The 22,495-nt window shown below is 38.1% G+C and overlaps 3 protein-coding genes and 1 pseudogene across 4 annotated transcripts in view; 2 read left to right on the top strand and 2 right to left on the bottom strand.

Moving 5' to 3' along the window:
* Positions 1-6,143: 6,143 nt before the first annotated feature.
* LOC129240700 (uncharacterized) lies at positions 6,144-9,301 on the bottom strand (annotated as a pseudogene).
* Positions 9,302-11,708: 2,407 nt separating this feature from the next.
* On the top strand, positions 11,709-13,390 carry LOC129241948 (protein CLP1 homolog). Its single transcript, XM_054878499.1, has 4 exons — positions 11,709-11,965; positions 12,022-12,574; positions 12,633-13,137; positions 13,196-13,390. Exons 1-4 carry the CDS (start codon positions 11,867-11,869, stop codon positions 13,305-13,307), a joined length of 1,269 nt encoding a protein of 422 aa, XP_054734474.1. The 5' UTR covers positions 11,709-11,866; the 3' UTR covers positions 13,308-13,390.
* Positions 13,328-14,344, bottom strand: LOC129241949 (YEATS domain-containing protein 4). The gene is made up of 2 exons (XM_054878500.1): positions 13,662-14,344; positions 13,328-13,595 (listed from the first exon to the last, which is right to left on the bottom strand). The coding sequence occupies exons 1-2, from the start codon at positions 14,218-14,220 to the stop codon at positions 13,435-13,437; spliced, it is 720 nt and encodes a 239-aa protein (XP_054734475.1). The 5' UTR covers positions 14,221-14,344; the 3' UTR covers positions 13,328-13,434.
* Positions 14,345-19,513: 5,169 nt separating this feature from the next.
* The window catches only part of LOC129240361 (neurexin-4), a 44,666-nt gene continuing 41,684 nt past the window's right edge, over positions 19,514-22,495 (top strand). For both annotated transcript variants that reach the window (XM_054876118.1, XM_054876119.1), the window contains exon 1: positions 19,514-19,983. In XM_054876118.1, coding sequence (XP_054732093.1) covers positions 19,902-19,983 — 82 coding nt within the window. In that variant the 5' untranslated portion in view covers positions 19,514-19,901. The remainder of the gene's footprint in view (positions 19,984-22,495) is intronic.

Below are 22,495 nucleotides of genomic sequence, written 5' to 3' on the forward strand. Positions count from 1 at the left end.
TCACCACCTTAAACGATTCGGGAGTCTACGCACAAGTATATGCGGATGATGTTGCTTGTTTGGTAACAAGCCCTTCGCTTACGAACATCTGCAGGAAAGTGCAGAAAACTCTGGATCTGATTGACACTTGGTGCTGTGCGAATGGGCTGTCGGCAAATCCCGCCAAGACTGGTATTGTCCTCTTCACCAGAAAGAGGAAACTTGATGGACTCGTTCTGCCTAAGCTAAAAGGAGTCACAATCCAGCTATCCAAGGAAATTAAATATCTTGGAGTAATCCTCGATAGTGAGCTCCTATGGAAATCACACGTTGAAACAAAGACTTCCAAAGCACTGACAGCTTTCTGGCAGTGCAAAGGTGACTTTGGGAAAACGTAGGGTATTTCTAGGTCCTATGGATCCACACGGCTATGATAAGACCTATTATCACCTATGCATCAGTGGTCTGGATGAGTAGACTCTCTTTCGTTGGAGTCAGGCGGACCTTATCGAGACTAAAACGCACTGTGGCCATCTGTTGCACCGGAGCTTTTCCGACTACTTCAGGCCCGACATTGGATGCTCTGATTGGTTTGCCACCACTTGATGCTTTCATTCAAGCAGAGGCCTTGAAGGCCATCTGCAGGCTCAAACACAATGGGAACTGGTACGGCCCCTGTCCGGCATTGGAAAACAGAGAAGGCATGGACTTCGATTCAACGATTCTCTCCATGCTCCTTGACTCCATGCCATCAGGAGTCATACTTGAAAAGAGATACAGTGTAGTGCTGCCAGAGGCTCAGTTGGGGTCAAACTCAGAAAATGAGCCCGGCAAACACTGTTTTCGCATTTTTACGGATGGCTCCAGGACCGAGCATGGCTCCGGCTCTGGGGTCTACGTGGAATCCAGCGGAACAAAACTGCACTTTGCTCTTGGAATGCATGCATCTGTGTTTCAAGCGGAGGTGTATGCAGTTTAAGAAGCCATGAACTTTGTTGTGGAAAACCGATGGAGAGGCAGATCTATATGTGTCTGCAGCGACAGCCAAGCTGCGCTTATGCCCTTAGACAGCCCCCAAACCTCATCAGGGGTAGTCAAGTCCTGTAAATCCAGGCTGAACTATGTCAGTAGATATATGTAATAGCTTGATGCTAACATGGGTCCCGGTAGATTTAACTTTACTTTAACGAAATCTGTTTGGTTTTTTAATTTCAGAAGACCCAGTTCAGAGATATAGTGGCCCGAATTGGAAGATATGGATGTGGACGATATGTGGTTTCAACAGGACGGTGCCACTTGTCACACAGCTAACGAAACAATGGCTCTTTTGCGCGAAAAATTAGATGGCCGAATAATCTCACGTCGCGGCGATGTCAATTGGGCATCAAGATCATGTAATTTGTCACCGTTGGAAAGAACTTGAGAAAACAAAGAAAGAACTTTGGGGTTATTTGAAAGAAAAGGTGTACGTCGATAAGCCAGCAACAATTCAAGAGCTAAAGGATGAGATAATTCGGCACATTAACGGCATAGAACCTCAACTATGCCTCAGCGTCATCGAAAATTTTGACCACCGGATGGAGGTGTACCGGCGGCCTTTTGGCCGATATTTTGTTCCATACGTAATTGAGTCATACCAATATTATCATAATAAAGGTAAATGCTAATAATTTCCTAAAAAAAATGTATTTTATTCAAAATCAACACCGGCCCTTGAAACTTAAACACCCTTTATAAAGCACAACCAACAAAAGCCTGTCTATACAAAACGAAATATAATATAATATTTGCTTTCACAACAAGAACAGATATGTTTGCTTTTTTTTGTTTTTGTTTAAAGATATGCGGCAATACTTTCATTGTGGCAGCTCGGTACGTTTTACTCGTTACGTCAGTCGTTGTTGTTGTTGTAGCAGTATACTTATCCCTATGAGTGTTATGTATGTAGATCGCCGGTCATCTTCGTCTAGCTCATCTAACGGTAGGTCCAGGAAAGTTGCTGTTTCGACAGGTTGAGTTCAGAGGCAACGGGGTGTTCATTCGAATGGCAGGCGGTTCTATATTACCGGAATGACTCGATTTTTTCCCGACCAAGGGCTGCCGCCCCTATAAACTAACTATAACTTCACATTTCCTCTGCCAAAATGGCAGAATGACAAATGGCACCTATGGTGAAAAAATTTTCTAATCCATCATCCTTGGTTTTTACTAGGGCATTTTTATGATCGTTGTGTTTTTACATCATTTTCGAACAGCTCCCCAAAGGTTTGCGGAGGGCATAGAGGGGAGTGACGGGACTGTTCTTAACACTTGAACTGGGTGGGATTTTAAATGCCACAGCGGAATGCCACTGTCGATCGTCACTAGAAAAAACCGTTTCTTTCTTACCTTATTTAAAAAAGCCATATTAGATTGCACAACAATTATAATTATTATTATTATATTATTTAGTGGTATCTCAAAACCTAGTATGTACACTTTTTGTTAGAAAGCAGTTCTTCACTCTGCTGCGTTAGAAATACGATTAAAAATACGTTTATTCTTGCTTTATTATTGAGAATCGAATACATATCTACTTCCAATTGGAATTTGAACTATTGCGCCCTGTGTGGTTGCTGTTAGTATCAGATGTTATCAAATAAAAAAAATGCATATTAAATGTATTCAAGTCTTATTGTGACTTCAATCTTCTTAATTGCTCTTACAGTAGATTCGCCTAAATTAAATTTTTTTCCAATCGCCGTAGATCCTTCTCCTTTTGCTAGGCGATCTAAAATTGCAATTTTCGTTTTCAACGCAATTTATTGTCTTTGATATTTTTTTCTCTCCATTGGGCCAAGTAAAATCTTAGAAAATAAATTAGAAAAGTTTAGTTTAACGATATTGAGAAGGCAAAATTTTAATCGAATTTAAACTTCATGACACTCACTTTAAACGTTCGAATCCAGAAATCAAAATTTGCTGCTTATTGCTGCAACTTGAAATCAAGAAAATTAAGGGGTCCCGATTTTTTTTTTTGATATTTTGAAAGTATAGGCTTTTAAGAAAATACTGTCAAATTTTTGGAAGGATATTCCTAGTATTTTCGATTCTACAGCCTTTTTAGCCGGTAGAATCAGATTCGTCACGCGGCGGCATCAATTGCCGCATTTAAATGGTGAAACCTTTAAACTCAATAATCTCAAAACTACTTTTTTCGACCTGATGTTAGAAAAAAAAAACTATTCAGCCGAATCGTCTGAAGTTTTAATATTTCGTTCACAACATCAATGGCTACCGTTCGTACTAGAATCATATTATTATTCCAATTATTTTATATTATTTTATTTATATCAAATTCAAAACCGCGCTGTTTCGTCAATTTTTTTCTTTATTCTGGTATGTGACACAGCTACAGAAATACTTAGATATTAATATTTTTTTTTGTTTTTGTGTTTCAGATAAATAGAAGATCCAAAATGGTCCAATTTTTCGGAAGAGTCAACTTCAGCGCCATTTTTAAAATTATAAAATTAAAAAAAAAAATTAAATATGGTTTTCAATTTTTTTATTGTAAAACAACATTCCTCAAAATACCCTAAAATTTCGAGCTCTAGACCACGGGACGCTACTTATTATAGAAACGAACAAAACACCGCCAAAAATAAATTTAATTTCAAAACAATTACAGTTTATACCTCTCAGTGCGAACCCTAGAATGATGTAATGGCGACTTGTCTATGATAAGTATCTTGTACAAGGGGAATCCCTGAGTTTTGCAAATCACTGACACCTGGATGTGAAGAGTTAAGGTAGATCTAGCTGTCCTTTATTTCCATAAACGTGGGCTCCACGATTTTTGGAGACTGTCTATATGCGTGCTTTTTAAACAAGCTTGTATGGATAATTTTTGGATAAAATATAAACCTCACAATTTCAAAATCGCATAAAAAGAGACCTTATAGTACATGCATACTCATATATGTATATGTTTTTGTTGCCTCGTCATAATATATTTTCCACACCCATTTTGCATTTCATTTTACCCCTTTTTGTTCGTATCATAATCTGTTTGAACCATGGTGAAACGGTTTTAAATTGTGTGGCCAATATCATACCGTTAGCCGGCTCTCAGCGAATTTCACTAAATCAAATCAGCTGATGGGCTGACGTAGCAGGGGTAATGAATCGGTTCTTTTTTTACGAAGGAACTAAGAATGTGTTAGTGATATACGAAAAAAATTAACACAATGTCAAAATTGTTGCGGTCTGAACAACGACTGATTGGACGAGTGTGTGAATATGTGTGAAATTATCGTACAGATTATGGTAGTTATACAAATTATAAAAATTGATAAAAAAATCAAGGGCTCACCAATCGTTGTCCCAGGATTAAAACTGACCCCTAAGTGTATTAACTTTTGCGCATTAACGATTTGAAAAGCGAAACAATATAAAAATGTTTTTTGTTAATAACTTTTGAACGAAGAAAAAAATTATTTTGCTCCTTCAGCTTATTAGTAAGTACCTTTTTTGGGCAATTTTTCTACGCTCCATAAGGTGTATAATCATCAAAATTATAATACCCTTGTGCGAAAGTGAGCGTGATCAAGTCCTAGTTTGGGTTGTCTCCCTAAGATTTGGCGGGAGGTCAAGGTATTACTCCTACCAAAGGGAGGAAATAAGCTTCCTGAATCTCCCAAATCCTATAGGAAAATCAGTCTTACGTCTTTCATGTTGAAAACCATCGAAAAGCTACTAGACTCTTACCTAAAAAAGGAGGTTATGCCGATAACCCCACTCCATAAACAGCAATTCGCATATCAAAAAGGGAAATCCACAGTTACAGCACCGCACACAAATTGTTCGCCATATAGAAAAAGCCCTTGACCTAAAGGAAATAGACCTCTGTGCTTTTATGGACATTGAGGCTGCATTTGATAACGTGAACTTTCAAACAATAGAACTGGCACTCTCCAATAGGGGAGCCGATCCAGCAATTGTTAAATGAGTAAGCTGGCTGACGATTTGGTACAAATCCTTAACAATAAGAGGTATAAAACAATAGGGTACATTTCTGTAATAATTAGAGGCAACCACGAAAGGACCATAAAGGACTTAATGCAGGATGCCTTAAATATAACCTGGGAATGGTGTAGAAAAGATTATCAATCAACCTTCCAAAACCACTATTATCCCATTTACCAGGAAAAGGGTTCTAAATATACCCACCCTGGGAATAAAAGGAATAGACGTACCTCTAAAGGAAGAGGTTAAATATCTAGGAATAATCTTGGATAAAAAACTCACTTGGGAGGCCCCCTTCAACTCAGTAATAAAAAAAAGCAACGAAAACCCTTTGGACAATAAAACAACTCTTGGGTAAATCCTGAGATCTGAACCCTAAAATAACCTTCTGGATCTGCACCCAAATGGTAAGACCTATTGAACTAAATGGGACTTTGGTATGGTGGGTTAAAACACATCAAACTAACTCAGGGAACATTGGAACGACACAAGCGGCATTAATCACTCCAAAAGGTTTTTGGACTTCAATGTCAACAGAGCAAAATCTGCTCTAACCCTAGATAAAAAAGGTCTCAGATTACTCTATGGAGCACTTACAGGTCACTTTGCCTGTAAAAAACAGTTTAACACATAGGGTTATCTAGTACAAGATCATGCAGATTCTGCTGTGATGGAACACGTAATCACCAACTGTGAGACATTAGGCCGCAGGACACACAGAATCCTGGGCTCGCACCTCCTAGAGGAGGAAGACCTACAATTGCTCCCTCCTAAGGAGTTTGTTTGATTCCTCGGTATACTAAATAATTATAATTAAGTAATTAGGGACGCATAATAGATCAATCTGGAGCCGTGCATAAAGGCCTAAACCTAACCTGTACCACCATTACCATTACCATGATCTGAGCGTAAAGTATCTAATTTACTTTACATCAATGTGTAATTATGTGAAATGTGCAAGATAACAGTGACATTCGTTTTTCAGTAAGCAACATGATTAAATTCTTAAGTACGCAGACTTGGTGGTTAAGGTATTTTTCATTCCGCCTCTTTCTTCAAATGAGCGTGCATGAAACCGGCTGATACACTTTATATTATTACACTACATATAAAATACATATAAATTGGGCCGAATAATGTTTGAGTTGTGTAAGAATTTATTTTCGTTGTTTTAAGCTTTTTTCACTCTGATAGCCCTCTCCCCTTTTTCATTTATTTAATGGATTTCTAGGTTCGTATGCATAATACGAATCATCACCCTTTGTTGATGCATCTAGGGCTAATACGACTACCGGTTTATCAGACTTCAATGTATGCGCCAACCAATCATTCCCACGTATCTCCTTCTCCATAGCGTTATGATCCAGCGACTCCTTGCTCTTTTTCCCGACTAGGGCTACTTTTGTTTTAGCGCACCCAATTTATTGAGGAATTTTAAAAGCAAACATAAAGTGAAATACTCTCGACTACCACCTTTTTTGGCGATTTTCGATCTAAATCCCTATAATTTTCCTTTTTCTCGATGAAATTCTCGAATGAATTCGCTCTCGTCAGCGTTGGCCGTTAACTCAACAACAGTACAAGGGTTTTCTCTCACTTATTTTTTCACGTTCTCGCTTCCTTGTTTGATATTGCTTTTGGAAGTTGAGTATTTCTTTCGGAATTTCATTTCTAAATGAACAAACGAAGTTCATAAAATTAAAACATCTAAAATTAAAAATCCACCGCAATTTCAGCTTGCACTTTTTTGAAGTTTACTCCTTAAGGGGTTAGGTGGGTTTCAAAAGCTCAAAATAGGTTCATTTTTATGAATTTTTTTTTTATTTAATCAACAGAATATTTCATTCCATCAATTTAACACATAAAAGATACATATTTTATAAGAATTTTGTGAAATTTTCATTGAAAAATTTTGAAAATTAAGGCGTGGACACGTCGTCTCCTATGACCCCTCAAAAAAAAGTTCTCTCGGCGTAGTCAGGATAACTCATGACAGATTCATCTGAAATTCAAAAACAAAAAATTTTCTGTTAGTAGATGTTTCAAACTCGTGCTTGGACGAAGGAAAAAAAAAAAACAAAAATTACATTTTTGGGCGCGTTGAAAACAAAAAACCCTTATTTTGAGTAGAATTTTCACCCTTCATGCCCTTGAAAAATTACTTGGAATAGAAAAAAAAAAATTCCTTCGTTCAAGCACGAGATAATGTTATTCCAAAGATGTGTGCAAAATTTGAACTTTTGTTCTTCGCTTCATAACTTTTCGAGAAATCGTGTCCACCGACTTAAAAAATCGAGTTTTGAGATAAACGCGTTTAAAAACGAAACGCTGCACTGACATGGCCTGATGGGCGGAACTTCTGAAGGGTCTATCTCGTAGAATTTTACTCGGATCAATTTGAAATTTTAGGAGAATATTTTAAACATATTATACTATTTAATAAGACAAAAAAAATAAATCGATTTTTTGAAATTTTGAAACCCACCTAACCCCTTAAGAAACGATATATAAGGCCCATGGTATGAAAAATATGGGTAGTAAAATCGTGTGAATCACCGAAAGTGAACGCTGATGGAAGTGACGCGTTGCCCTTTTTCTATGTTCTAGTGAGAAAAAGCACTGCCTACCTTGTGGCGCTACTTTGTTGGTGCAAACTTGTAGGAAATATATTTTCCTTCTGGGTGCTAATTTCTCGTGAGAAAAGGCACTGCATATCTTGTGGCGCTTGGTTGTTGGTGCAAACTTGTAGGAAATAAATTTTCCTTGTGGGTGCTAATTTCTCGTGAGAAAAGGCACTGCATATCTTGTGGCGCTTGGTTGTTGGTGCAAACTTGTAGGAAATAAATTTTCCTTGTGGGTGCTAATTTCTCGTGAGAAAAAGCACTGCATACCTTGTGGCGCTTGGTTGTTGGTGCAAACTTGTAGGAAATATAATATATATTTCCTTGTGGTTGCTAATTTCTAGTCAGAAATAACACTGCTCATATTTTGGTGCTTATTTCCGTTTCCTATCTAGTGCTTGTGCGTTCGTTGAGAACCTACATATACCAGTGATATCGTCTGAACCTTTGGAGGAGATTGTCTTCAAAAACCCTTACAATGGTTCATCTGCCAATTACACGCCAATGAACTACCGCTTAGACATTTGTTTGAATACATTGATGGATCTACGTCTGAAAGCTTTAACGGTGAAATAGAGAAAAAATTGAAGGATTGTGAGAAGCTTTCTTTCGTCAATTATAAACCAATTATATTCACACTACCAGATATATCCAGTGAAAGAGATTTAAGTACGGATCAAAAATACCTATTTGATATTTGTAGTGCTATTATAAGTGGACATTGCAACGACAGCTTAAAAAAGAAAAACCCCAAAAAAATTGTTCATTCCAGGTGGCTTACTATAGCGAATAGAATAAATAAATTTATATTTTTCCAGTAATATAGAAAAGGTCTTCATTTACTCCTTTTGCATATTAAATATATTTTTAAATATCACGGTAATCGTTCTTATGGAGTAAACTCCAGTCGCGTGTCGGAGCTGGCACACACACCTCTTTTTTTATTTTTTTCTAATTTAACGCTCCTGTTTTTGAGTCAATAGCACGTCCTCATCAGAGTCCAATGTTTCATGTTTTATACACATGGATTCAATTTTATGCACTTTTTTAGTTTCGTTCAATTTTGGTTGTCATTCATCTTTTATGCGCTGCTTACGCTCCTCTACATCTTCGTCATCCGCAGGTTCTTTTTTATGCGTACGAGTCTAATGCTTCTTCATCATCATTGGAACTTATATTTGTATTTTCACTATACATGCATCTGAGCTTGGTTTGGATTCATCTACAACTTCAAATCGTTTGGTTTCCTCTTCACCCTACTCAGTCTCCTCACCAATAGAGTGCAACCCGAACTTTCTATCAAACAAATGTTGAATATAATAAGTAAGTTCATTCTTGATTCTCTCATCATTTACTTGACACCCTTCTCGCGTTTTTTTGTATTTTCCTTCATACACATTTCCTGCGATTATAAAGGATGTGCTTTGTGATCTACACAACCTTCTTCTAATTTCTGCATGTTGTTTTTATTTTGCAGTTCCGATATAGCGCCCATGATGAAGAGAAATTGTTAACCTTATCATCCTTGTTGGCGTTCGCCATACCGACCAACCATCGTCGGGCATAGCGTAAGCGGGAATGGAATTCGCCTTTAAATAGATGCCCATAGATGGATTATCCACCAATGCTGCACCGGTTGGATCGCCACCTTGCACGATGAAACATTTCACGACTCTATGAATGTTTTGCGCCATTATAGTAGCCTTCCAAACAAAGCTGGACAAAGTTGCGAGCAGTCTTGATGAGCACCTACAGCAGAAATTTTATTGTTTGCTTATACGGATATTAAGAAAATAATGCTTACCTTTTCCGAAGTAGGACGTTTTTGAATAAAAATAACATTCATGTCTCCTTTGCACTTAGCTCGGGGATAATTAATTTATATTATCCGGACAAAATAAAAATATTTACAAAGACGCACGGCGAAATCGTGGCGAATTCACATGTGGCGAACTCAAGCGTCTTCAAGTGGTGTATGGGATTTTAACATACCGTCTTCATCTGCTTAAAAATCTGACATGCGTTTTATTGCATACTTTCTAATTTGTGACATGTTGTATAGCAAGAGGATTCATGACCTGCGCGCTATTGCCACACAACGTGAAGCTACGCAATGAGAAAATAGTTATCAAACCACAAAAATGACAGTTGAATCCAAACGACATCTAGACATTATACAGATCCTTAAGTTAAAACGCTCTCAACAGGTGGGGAAAAAACAACCACAGTCGAGATCACTTGATTCCACACCGCTCTTTTATATAAAAAATCTAAAAATTTAGCTAAAAATTCAAGTATTTCTCAATGAAAAAAGTTATTATAGCTAAGAAATGTATTAAAAATATTTGTTATTGCAAATTTTCCGAGTCAAATATATTATTTGGAATTTTTTTGGGTATATATAGTATTGTTTTTAATGTTACCATAAAAATTCTAATTTGTCGAGCAACCCCACTTCGGCCGCATTTTAAAAAAATAACCCTCATCAATCCGACTCCGGTTACGCAATACACATAATTTTTGCGTAGAACTCCTTTCCGTGTTAAGACCATTGAACCTAAAATTAAAACGTCATATGCGTGTGTGTAATAAGGAGGCACAATAACCCCCATCCCTATCATTAACACTAAACTGAAATACCTCATTTTTGTTCATATTTTTGTTTTCATTTGCAGGCATCCGGCAACACCATACTGTTGTCATTCTAATCTTCTTCTTATTCGCGTATAAATTTTTAAAGTGATTGTATGGACAAATGCATTTGCATTTAATTCTAATGAAAATAATTCGAATATAAGGATAAAAATAAGTAAAAACACGCGTGTTAGTGTATATTTAGTGAAGTGTAAAAAATATATAGTGTAATGTGTCAAATTATAGTGAAGTTCCCGAGGGCATTTTGAAGGCAAATAATTAGGAAATTATTATTTCCCGAATAATTTGGATTTATAAAGAGTGTTCCCTAACACCTCACTAACATCTCCACCAAGTTTCGTTAATAAAGACATTATAGTTTGCCAAAAACTGTTCAATAGACATTATTGCGAATACAAGCCGAAATAGTTGACAATTCTGTCAAACTCAAAACCTACAAACTCTGGGTTTGATTTTGTGGAAACGTATTATAAATAAAATTTAAATACTGAACGACTTGCTGAGTCGATCAACATTTTGCGCGCTTTTTCAACAATCCACAGTTACCGCAATTAATTAAATTAATTATAAATAGAGGAGAGGGTTATAGATTAGTACAACTTTACCATAAATAAAGTAAACTTTATTGAACGTTTCTTACCAGCGTTGCCAACCATACCATTTTAATGGTATCTATACCATGAAACTGAGTCCCATACCATATACCATGATGTCTATGGTGGTATCATGGTATAACATTTTTTCCTCAGGAGAAACGGAATGAATGATTTGGGAAAATTTTTTTTTTCGATGCGTTTATTTAAAATTTGTATCTTAGTTTTTGGACAATTTTATCGATGACACGGCTTCAGTCCGTGACTGAATCATTTGTATACCGTTCGTTCGCAGCTACAATTCAAGTGATCAATCGGTTTATTCTATTCTATTTTGAATTGTTGTTAGCTATATTCTGTCCATGAAAGTAGAGGTGTAAGAATGGAAAGCTAGATACTAATCACATTCCGAGAGCGCCACAAAAATTCACTAGAACCTCCGGTCGATCAAATCACATCCGTCCAATTGAAAACTCTCTTTATGATAAGCCGAAGGAAACTAGAAGTACAGCGGTTGACAGCGGGGAAGAGGATGGCGGAGATAATTCTATTTTCGAAGATGTCTGAATCGGATTCTATAGCTATTGAATAACTATTAATGTCATTGAGAAAAATTTATGTTGTTGAGAAGTTTATCATATAAAAAATTTGAATTTCCCTGAGGCACCCTGTTTTATCGGTAGATACCATTATTTTCCCTGAAATACCATCATTTCTCCCTCTCCATACCATGCTCCGAGCGCTACGGGTTGGCAACGCTGTTTCTTACACTGATTTCAAAATAAGGCCTCTGTACTATTTAAAAACCATATTGCAACCCTGCATCTATTCAACAGCTGTTTATAAACAATAAATTGCAAATAGCATATTTTTACAATCGCTTTGTGTGAACAGCTTTTTAACGCGTTATTGTGTTCTTCCAACTTAAATAATAATTGCAAGTTTCATATTCGGCTTTGGACAACTTTTATTTTTCGTTTAACTTTTTGTTAAGGGGTTTCTCTGTGAATAATGACGGAGGAGGCCAAGGAAGGTGAAGAGTTTACTTTGGAAGCAGATTCTGAACTGCGCTTTGAAATAGAGGATAAAGATGCCAAAGTTTTCGTAACGGTAAAAGAATAAAAATGAAGTATACATCAGGCTTTAATTGATAATTTAACTTTTAGCTTATATCCGGTTTCGCTGAAATGTTTGGGACAGAATTGGTGAAAAAGAAGAAATACGAATTTTTGACTGGCGCTAAAGTAGCAATTTTCACTTACCATGGATGCGTGCTGAATGTAAATGGTAAAACTGACGTGAGCTATATTTCAAAGGAAACTCCAATGGTGCAGTATTTGAATTGCCATGCAGCGTTGGAGCAAATGCGCGTCGCTGCCGAAGAAAAGGACGAACGTGGTCCAATAGTAATGGTTGTAGGACCCTTAGATGTGGGAAAAAGCACTTTATGTCGCATATTCCTTAACTATGTTGTGCGTCTTGGACGTAGACCGCTTTACGCAGACATCGACGTTGGACAAGGCTCAATCTCTATTCCAGGCACTATCGCTACTTTACTTATTGAACGGCCTGCCAGTATAGAAGAAGGCTTTTCTCAGACAGCGCCTCTAGTGTATCACTTTGGACACAAAGGCCCAGGAAGTAATAATGTTCTATATAAAGCGGCAGTCTCAAAGATGGCAGAAGTAACGTTAGAATCTATGAATGTTAATAAAAGGAGTAAGGAAAATAATGTTTGCGCTGTTCCACTTTAACCACATTTTATTTTTTTTTTTAGCGAAGTACTCCGGTATGATTATAAACACATGTGGATGGGTAAAGGGCGATGGTTATGCGCACTTACTGCACACTGCGCAAGCATTCGAAGTGAACGTGATATTTGTGCTAGATCAAGAACGATTGTATAATGAGCTTTTGCGGGACATGCCATCATTTGTCCGCGTCGTTTTGCTGCCGAAAAGTGGCGGTGTGGTGGAAAGAAGTAGAGACTTGCGTAGCGAACAACGTGACCTACGTATAAAAGAATACTTTTATGGCCGTCGTACTCCTTTTTATCCATTTTCATTTGAGGTCAAATTCCAAGATTTGAAGTTGTACAAAATAGGTGCGCCGCCATTGCCTGATTCATGCATGCCCATTGGAATGAAAGCGGAGGACAATAAAACCAAAGTTGTAGCTGTAACACCTAGTCCTTCGTTGCTACATCATATATTATCAATTAGCTTTGCTGAATCTACTGATGAGGATGTAATTGGAACGAATGTTGCTGGTTTCGTTTGTGTGTAAGTGGTTTAAAGATAAATAAGTTCAAAGTTTTAAAAGGGCTTTTTTGTATTTCAGCACCGATGTGGATATGGATCGACAGACTATTACTGTGCTTTCACCACAGCCAAGACCGTTACCAAATACTGTTATGCTGTTGTCCGAGCTGCAATTTATGGATATTGTTTGAATATTAAAAAAAACTTAGCGTTCTTTTTGCCAAAATAAAAACGTATATTTTTGTACGAAATATATTATAAACGTTCAGATAAATTTATTCTTCTCACATAGATAATTACAGAGAATTATGGGTATATTTATGTAGCTGGCGGTTTTTGTACCTTTGCCAGTTCTGCTTTGAATTTAGTTATAGTTTCACGTGCCAGCTTCAATTTGTCCTTCAGCGAATTTATTTCTTTTTTAACCTTTCCTTTTACTTCGATTATGTTTTCCAAGGTGTTCTCCTTTTTCGTTTCAACTAAAATATGAAAATTGATGAATTTAAATTAATTTTAATCGAATGAATAAAGCCCTCAGCACTCACAGTCAGTATCATGTGTATACGAACCACTGGTTAGCGGTTGTACATTTATGAGAAAGTGTTGCATTAATTGGGTGGGCTCCTGGAACACGATCTCCTCGTAAGACTCGGATACCAAATGTACGTTTGCAGCGCCCAATCTTTTAGTGTTGTCCAAATTCGTGCTGGTTAGTTCACCATCGACCACGGGGCTTTGGAATAGCTTTAATATATGGTAACAAGTCACCGGCCGTTCTGTTGGATCATGGAAATATATTTTGATAACCACTTCGAATTCGCCCCAGCCGGTTTCGGTAATTTCGTAAGGTGGTTTAGTAACGATTCGATTTGGGTTGGCATAACTTTCGTGTAACTTAAAATGCACTTTCTTTACATAGACGGACATATCTTCATTATGATAAGGTTTAACATACACTTTCCACTGATGTGTATGACCATCCTCGTTCTTTTTGCCAAAAGAGCGCGCAATGTTTCCATAGACAATGGGCTTCACAATAACTAGACCCTTGACGCGGCCGCCAGAATCTGGACCAAAGTCTGTGGGTATGTTGAGGCTATTCATACTGGCGATATAATTTTGTATGAGTTGTACTTATTTTCAAAACAATTCACTAGTTTTAAGTTGAATGAATGTCGAAAATAACTTCCCAAATATTCGCAAAGCTACACAAACTATTTACACAACAAAACTGATGATTTGGAAAAGAAAGAAGAAACTGGCTAAATTGCCAGACTTCCAAAAATTACATAATTTATATAACAAAGTACTTACACTAGCAATGGTCGGTTTTACGTTACCAGAACTACCCGTTAAGCTGTCGCATACTCAACATGCTTATTGCAAGGGTAGATCGGTGGAATCTGCCCTACATACAATCGTGGAAGAAATCGAAGAGTTTCTTCTTCAGAAGGAGTTTGTGGTAGGCGCCCTCCTCGACATTGAGGGGGCTTTTAACAACGTCCTTCCGGAGGCAATTACCAGGTCTCTAGGTAAGCTAGGGGTCGAAACCGACCTTATAAGACTTATCCACAAAATGCTTAGCGACAGAACTATCACGGCAGAGTGGGGCGGTATCTCCATCCACCGGCAGGTGAGTAGAGGTGGGGTTCTCTCACCATTCCTCTGGGTTGTTGTTCTAAATGATCTGTTGGAGGAGCTGGCGAAGGGAGGCTGCAGGCTAATTGCCTACGCGGATGACGTGGCACTAATTGTTAGAGGAAAATTTTTGGATACTCTGTACAACTTGATGCAGGGATATCTGAATGCAGTTGTTAGATGGGCAACGGATTGTGGCCTGTCGGTGAATCCTCTTAAGACGGAGCTCGTCCTATTTACGAGGAAGTATAAGATACCCAGAGCTCAACTTCCCTCACTAGGGGGCGCTCCTCTGATGCTTTCTGACAAGGTGAAGTACCTTGGTATTATTCTTGACAGCAAGCTTACATGAAAGCCCAATATTGAGGAAAGGGTGAGGAAGGCAACAATCGCCTTGTATGGGTGCAAGGGCGCAATTGGCAAAAGATGGGGCCTCTCGCCTCGAGTTGTTTTCTGGCTGTATAATACTATTGTAAAGCCTATCTTGTTATATGGAGTCATAGTCTGGTGGAACTCACTAGAGAAGACGACATTGGTGAAGAAGCTGGAAAGAGTTCAGAGGTCGGCACTCATTGGAATCAGTGGGGCGCTTCGAACGACTCCTACTCTGGCGCTCAACGCAATGTTAAATGTGGTACCCGTAGACATCGCGGGCAGAAATGCCGCTACACGTACCGCAATCAGACTGAGGGGCTGGAACTACATATAAGCTCAACCTCACTTATGGGCACTCAAGCATCCTTAGAAACTTCGAGTTCATCCCTCTGTCAATAGATCAGTGTATACCCTCGTTTAGTCCAACCGGAACATTTTCCACTCACACCCCGTCAAGGGAAGAGTGGACGGAGGGCTACACTTGGGGGCAGGGCCTGGTGAACATGTTCACGGATGGATCGAAGTTGGAAGGAAAGGTTGGCGGAGGAGTCTTTTGCGAAGGGCTCCCCATCAGACTAAAATTCAGGTTACCGGACCACTGCAGTGTGTTCCAGGCAGAGGTAGCCGCAATCAAGGAGGCAGCTGATTGGCTGCTCAAATGTGTACTAACAGTCAAGAAGGTAAATATTTACTCCGATAGCCAAGCGGCAATAAGGGCCCTCGGGTCTATGACGGTACATTCGGAATTGGTCAAGGAATGCTTGACCTCACTTTCGACTGCGTCCAAATTCTTTGACATCAGCCTCATCTGGGTTCCCGGTCACAGCGACATTGCGGGAAACTGTGAGGCCGATGAGCTGGCTAGACAAGGGACATGTGAGGTGATTTCCCCGCGGAGGGAGAAAATTGGAATCCCCCTGACTACCTGCGGTCTGCTCCTGGAAAGATGGGCATCGCGCAAACTCAGCGAGCGCTGGGAAAATGCACAAACGTGCAAAGTCGCGAAATCCTTCTGGCCACGTGTGGACCGAAGGCGCTCGGGTGAGCTTCTGAAGCTGACAAAATATCAGCTCTCCAATCTAGTGGGTTCTCTCACAGGACACAATGCGCGAGGAATGCATGCTGTGAGACTTGGAATCACCTCGAGTCCTTTCTGTGCTGGATGTATGGAGGATGAGGTGGAATCATCTCAGCACCTTCTCCTTAGCTGCCCTGCCCTGGCGGGGCTAAGATTCAGGCATCTTGGCTCGTACTTCTTTGCCACGCCTGCTGAGATAGCTGGCGCTGTCATTAAAAATCTGATGAGTTTCATCAGCAGCATTAAGCGGTTGACGCAAACATAGTCATCGTTCATAATCCGCATGCTCCTAAGCTTCCCATCACCACCTCTCCCCGCCCTCTCCCTGCACCTCATCGGTCCTTCCCCTCTCCTCACCTCCTTGAAAATGGTATCACAAAGGACGAATCTCTCTTCGTCCAAGTGTGCCCACTCCCTGGGCAACCATACTAACCTAACCTAACCTAACCCGTTAAGCATTGTCACTTCAGTGGAATTCTGGAAAATTTATGCCGCCTGGTTTATGCTGTTACAGCAGCAATAACATTAATTATTAGAAGAAAGCTGCCAACTTGGTTGAATTCGAGAGACAACATTTGTGCGCTAAGAATTACACCAACTTTCTGCGTTGCAAAGGAAACAAAAGAGATAACGAGCTGTTGCACAATCGTTTTGACAACTTTTCGTATAAGATCTGTTATTTGCTCTCCTATGGTCTAGACAAACGGTGGCTTTAATCGCGATTAACGACATAATTCGGAATAATCTCAAGTTTAAGTATAACTAAGGCAGATTGACAATTATGGGAATGGGATTATGGGAATTTTCGTTGGCAACATTGCCGAAATGTGAATGAAAAAAATGAAACTTTTAAAAGGAAGTGCAAGTAAGGCTGGATGCAATGCTAGTTTGCACTTCTTCTGCTTTCATAGCGTTACAACGCGGGGTGCGTCAAAGCTTCCTTCAAAATGTTCCTCCAAAGCGGTCTATCTTGAGCTGTTGCTTCGTAGTTACGTATTCCCAGCTTCTTAAGATCGTGTTCCACTGCGTCTATCCAACGTTTCCTCGGTCTGCCTTTGGCCTTGACGCCCATTAGCTTTCCTGTCAAGGCTTTCTTCACGGTACAGTCAACAGGCATACGGATCACATGACCCAGCCATCTTATGCGCTGCGCTTTAACAAAACGCACAGCTGTCTCGTTCTGAGTTAGATCGTTCAGTTCAGAGTTCAATCGGATGCTATAGATACCATCCTCCATTCCAATTGGGCCAAAGATCTTTCTTAAAATTTTTCTTTCCATGCGAGCAATCTAAGCACAATCATCAACCTTAAGAGTCCATACCTCACAACCATATGTTAGGATTGGTCGAATAAGGGTCTTGTACATAGTGAACTTTGTAGCTTTAGACAAAAGTCGGGACTTGAACAAGTTAAAGTGGGCGTAACACGCTTTGTTCGCGGCGTTGATGCGATCCCTGACGGTGGAAGTTGAATCACCGCTACATGCTAGTTTGCACCAGTGATGATAATTGGTTTTTTGAAAAATCCCTACACAGCCCAAAAAAATTCCCTACTTTTCCCTACGCTTACAACAAATTTTCCCTACGAAATTCCCTACATTTTTTCTCCTGTCTTTACACTGTAATGAGGCAATTGCAACGTCAAAATTGAATTGTTTGCTTAAAATTTTTGTAAATTCCGTACAGAGCTTCTGCAGTGCAATCAGTTCCTATTGGAATTAGATCCAGCAGCTTAACCACAAGCCGCTCGCTTTCCTCGTCGAAAAATTTCACCATAAGACACATATGCTTATTGAGTTCGATGTCTCTCATCGATCATTATGGAAAATTTGTGTACTTTTAATTCTTTTAACTAAATTGTTTTTTTTTTCCTCTTTTGCCAATTCATTTTTTATTATGCTGGTGCACTTCTTTCTTTCGAGCTCAGAGTTTTTATTATTTCAGAATCGGGCACGATTTCTTTTAAGAGTGGGATTAAATGGTCCACCACTTGCAGCGCAACATTATGCTCAGCGAAGGACATGCTAAGTCTTATTTCGAAATTTCTGGAACTATTTGGTTTACTCACTTTATTTCAGATGTCTTTTTAATTGCCTTCATATTTTATGGTGCATTTTTGTTTCGGCATACTTCGGTAAATCAGACTTGCCACAGCTCAAAACTTTGTTGCACGCAAAGCATTTGCATTTGAATGGATCGTTAGCCAGAGCTTCAAACTAGCCACTAAAATTTCGCCGTCAAGCCTCTTGTTATTGAATTTTTGTTTCCGATACTTGCATTGTTTTTCCTGGTGTTCCTCCGAAGAGTCAGTCGAAGAGGAGGAGCTCATTTCTGTAAAATATATGCATTTTAAATATAAAAAAGCTAAAACTAAAATAATTGCAAACTTACTTCAAAAGTGAAAAGCACCAGAAAACGTAGGACAACTAACAATTTTCGCGCAAAGAAAAAATCGTGCTAGCGTTAACGAAGAAAAAAACAGGCAATGTTTAACGCTTTTAAAAGTATGCTGCCATAAGGAAAAGAAGTCTGGCATGAAATCTTACCGCAGATTTTTATTTTAAATGCACTTTTTTAATTTTACCCCACTATTTTAAAATTTTTTTTGTCCTTCTTGAAAATTCCCTACATTTACAGAATTTAAAAAAATCTGTCCCTCTTTTCCCTACACCCACATTTTTCGACAAAAATCCCTACATATAGGGAATTTTCCCTACATTTACCATCACTGGTTTGCACTAACACGTTCGAAATTACTTTACTTGTTTTAATACTTCGAAGATGTTTGTGATATTGTAATTTAAGATTGTTTTAAATAAATAATATTTTTTTAGACTCAGTTAAGCTAATACCCATATTTGATACATGCGGTGCAACTTTTACTGACAAAATTATCCAATAAACAAATCAGCTGTTCATTAGTCGGCGTAACAATCGTCTGTCACACTACAAATATTGCTTAATTGCTATGACTTTTGATACTATACAAACGAAGTCTACGCGATAACTTATAATCAGTGTCGATTCCCAGTTGAGTTAAAAATAAAATGTATAAAAGTGCTAAATTAAATAACACACAAATATCTATGGATCTGTGAAAATCAATTGAATTAAACTTCATTGAAAACCCGTTTAAACGAATTGGCTACAAATTGACGCAACCCTGTGTTACAATGCCGCCAACCCTCAAAATGTAACATTCTCATCTCTCATTTCTCCCAAAACTTCTTATTGGATTGTTAAATTAATCAAAAGAGTTAACAAATATACTCTTTAGCTCTTGCCTTCAAATTCGACTCGAACGTAAGGAAGTGAAGAACCGCATTGGCTTACGGCGGTGTGACAATAGTGTTTTTATTTATTGCACTTGCCTGTGCAGAGGAAAATTCTTTAAATATTTTAGGAGTGCATTTCTTAAACTAAAAGAAAATATTTTTCTTTTCGAATACTTTCGCGGTGTGAAAAACACCTGGAAGTCGTTGTTGCGCGTGTGTTGCAAGTAGCATTGGTGTGCTGAACTAGCGTTTCGTTGGTCAGCAAACGCAAAAATTCACTGCCAACCAACCAAAATATTCATAGGGCTGAGGTTTATGGTGGACGCCTAGCAAGTGCAAATATATATTTAAGCGTTTATAAGTGTACTAATGGTGTTTTTAACTTATTGAAACCGAATTCTAAATTTATATTAAACCAAAATGAATGCTCCTGGATTGGCGACAGCTCTACTATGCTGTGGATTTTTTCTTATCAGCTCAACCATACGGAATGTATCTGCAGGTAATTATAAACCAAGAAATTCTAATTCTCTTCTTTAATATTTCGATTCAGCAGTTTTGGAAGTGAATTTCATGTTTTGAAAAAGCACAACGCTAATAATTATAGAATTTTTTTTGGGTGTGACTTCAAATTGAGATCGTAATGGCGATGTCTCATCATTCGATGCTCTTGCTTTGGTTAATTGCAATTGATGGCTATTTACGCTCACAATGCTTGTTGGTAACAAACGAACTTTCCACGCTCAATTTTGCATGATCAGCTTTAAGAGTGTACGAAAGCCGAGCTTGCTTGCTCCAACGTGAGATAGCCATGAAGAGTGCTTACGAAGCACGTAGCCAAAACAGAGCGCAAAAGTAACACCCAAATCTCAATTACTCATAGAAAAAACAATGGTTTAGAAACAGTGATACCAGTGTTCAATAATTTTCTCGCGACTTTGACCGATAACATTGCTTGACAGCTTCATTTCTCATGAAGTAATTAATGATGTTCTGTGATTCATACTAATTAATTCGACAATATATATACATATAGTAGGTACCTAGATATCTCGGTAATTATCTAGAGTAAAAGTTAAAAACAAATAGTCGAGGGGGTTACCAAGAGATGCTATTAATTCAGTATTTGTTTCCACGACAGTCGGTTCTACGTACCCGGAACGACCCGGATTTATATCCGGCCAAGGACTGTCACTTCAGCAGCATTCCTCGTATATGCACGGCGAATGTTTATGCTGCTACAACAACAACTCAGTATTAATAATCTTAAGGGGGGAAGCTGGTCTAGAGCGCAAAAAATGGGCATATTTTATGAATTTATTTTGACTCAACAAAGAAATCAATCGAAAATCTGTGAAATAGGTTTAATAATATAGCTTTCATGGTACAAATACAAAATTTTTCGTCTGAATTAATTTCAAAATGGCCGCTGTCCAGCAGTTCTCCTAAGGCGCCTTTTTTTCTAGTGGGTCCGAAGACGTAAACTCCTTAATTTTTGTCCTGGATCAAAAAATAAAATTTTTTTAGTTTCTATATAACAACAGAAAGAGACGTACGTAGGATTTTTTCGATATTTTGTTTTTTCGGAAATGGTGCACGTTTGAACAAAAAGTTACAATTTTCACTATAAAGAACGACATAAAATTGTTGATTAAAAAAAAAAACTATGTAATATAAATAAAAAATCCTACGTATGTACGTCTCCGGAGAAAGGTATTTCGAATGTATTGTCAAAATTTCGTAAGAATCGGTAAAGATTTGTTCGAGTTATGTCTTCGGCCAGTTTAAAAAAAGTGATTTCGAGAAAAACGCGTTTAAAGTTGTAAATAGCGTTCGGGGCATACCTGCGAGGCACTGCCGTCGAATGAAAAATTTGGGCATTTAGACATTTTTGCTGGCATCCCTCATTTGGTATATTATTTCTAAGACCCTAAAGCACCTTTTAAGACAAAAAAAAATTTTTCGATTTTTTCAAAATTCTAGACCAGCTTCCCCCCTTAAGGAGCGAAATGATGTTTTTTGCACCGTTCAAAAGTTATAACACTTTTATTATTGCTCACTAAATAGATGTAAGGAAATTCGCTTTTTTTTACCAAAAAAATTTAAGTTATTGAAATCTACTGTTAGTAAATATGTATACAATGCTTGAGTGCCTCACGAAAAACCAACCAAATAACAATTAACTAAATAACCACAAACTGGATAATTACCGATAATTCTCAAAATGTAATAATAGTTTTAGCTAAATGTCCAAGTTGCCATAGTTGGTTATATATCTTTTAACAAGAGCAAATCGGCATGACTGGAATTTTATTTTACGCTGGCGGAAGAACTAATGCGCATGCGAAATATTTCGGTCAAAAGTTCATCTGCGTGCTAAACACTTGAATTGATGTTGGTAGTAACTGTGTAAACCCACATTTATACAAATGAATAAGCAAGCATTAGGGACTCTTAGCATTCCAGACATGTTCCTATGGTACTGTGGCAAATAAATTTGTATTGAGTAGCTACTAGTTATGTCGATTAAACAACCAATGTGAACCCCTAGGCAACACCAATTCGGCGTGCTGCAGAGATTTATTGACGAAACAAAAAACATATGTAAATGCCCCATTTCCAGACTGTATGTTTACATGCGGCAAAGCTTCAAAGCTACAAGATGTTTGCAAGTGTAGTTTCACATTCCGCCTAATTCCAAATATATTGTAATAAATTTAGATTTAGATTTATTCGCGCTTTTATGCCAGCGGACGAAAATGTGCTCCCATTTCTTTCATGACGTTTCGAGAATTTGATTGGAACTGCACAAACAAAATATTTCCTCACCTGCTGACAAGAGTGCTTATGTTGATATATGTATGTATAAATGAGGCCAGCTCGTAATATTTAATGTAAAAATTATAATCTCCAATTTTTATATATTTTTATTAGTTTGTGAGGAAAAATATTACTTTACTGCATATATATGCACATACATAAATATGTATACGGATAATATAAATTTTTTGTAA

The sequence above is a fragment of the Anastrepha obliqua genome, chromosome 3 (genome assembly GCF_027943255.1).
Source record: "Anastrepha obliqua isolate idAnaObli1 chromosome 3, idAnaObli1_1.0, whole genome shotgun sequence".
Lineage (NCBI taxonomy): Eukaryota > Metazoa > Arthropoda > Insecta > Diptera > Tephritidae > Anastrepha > Anastrepha obliqua.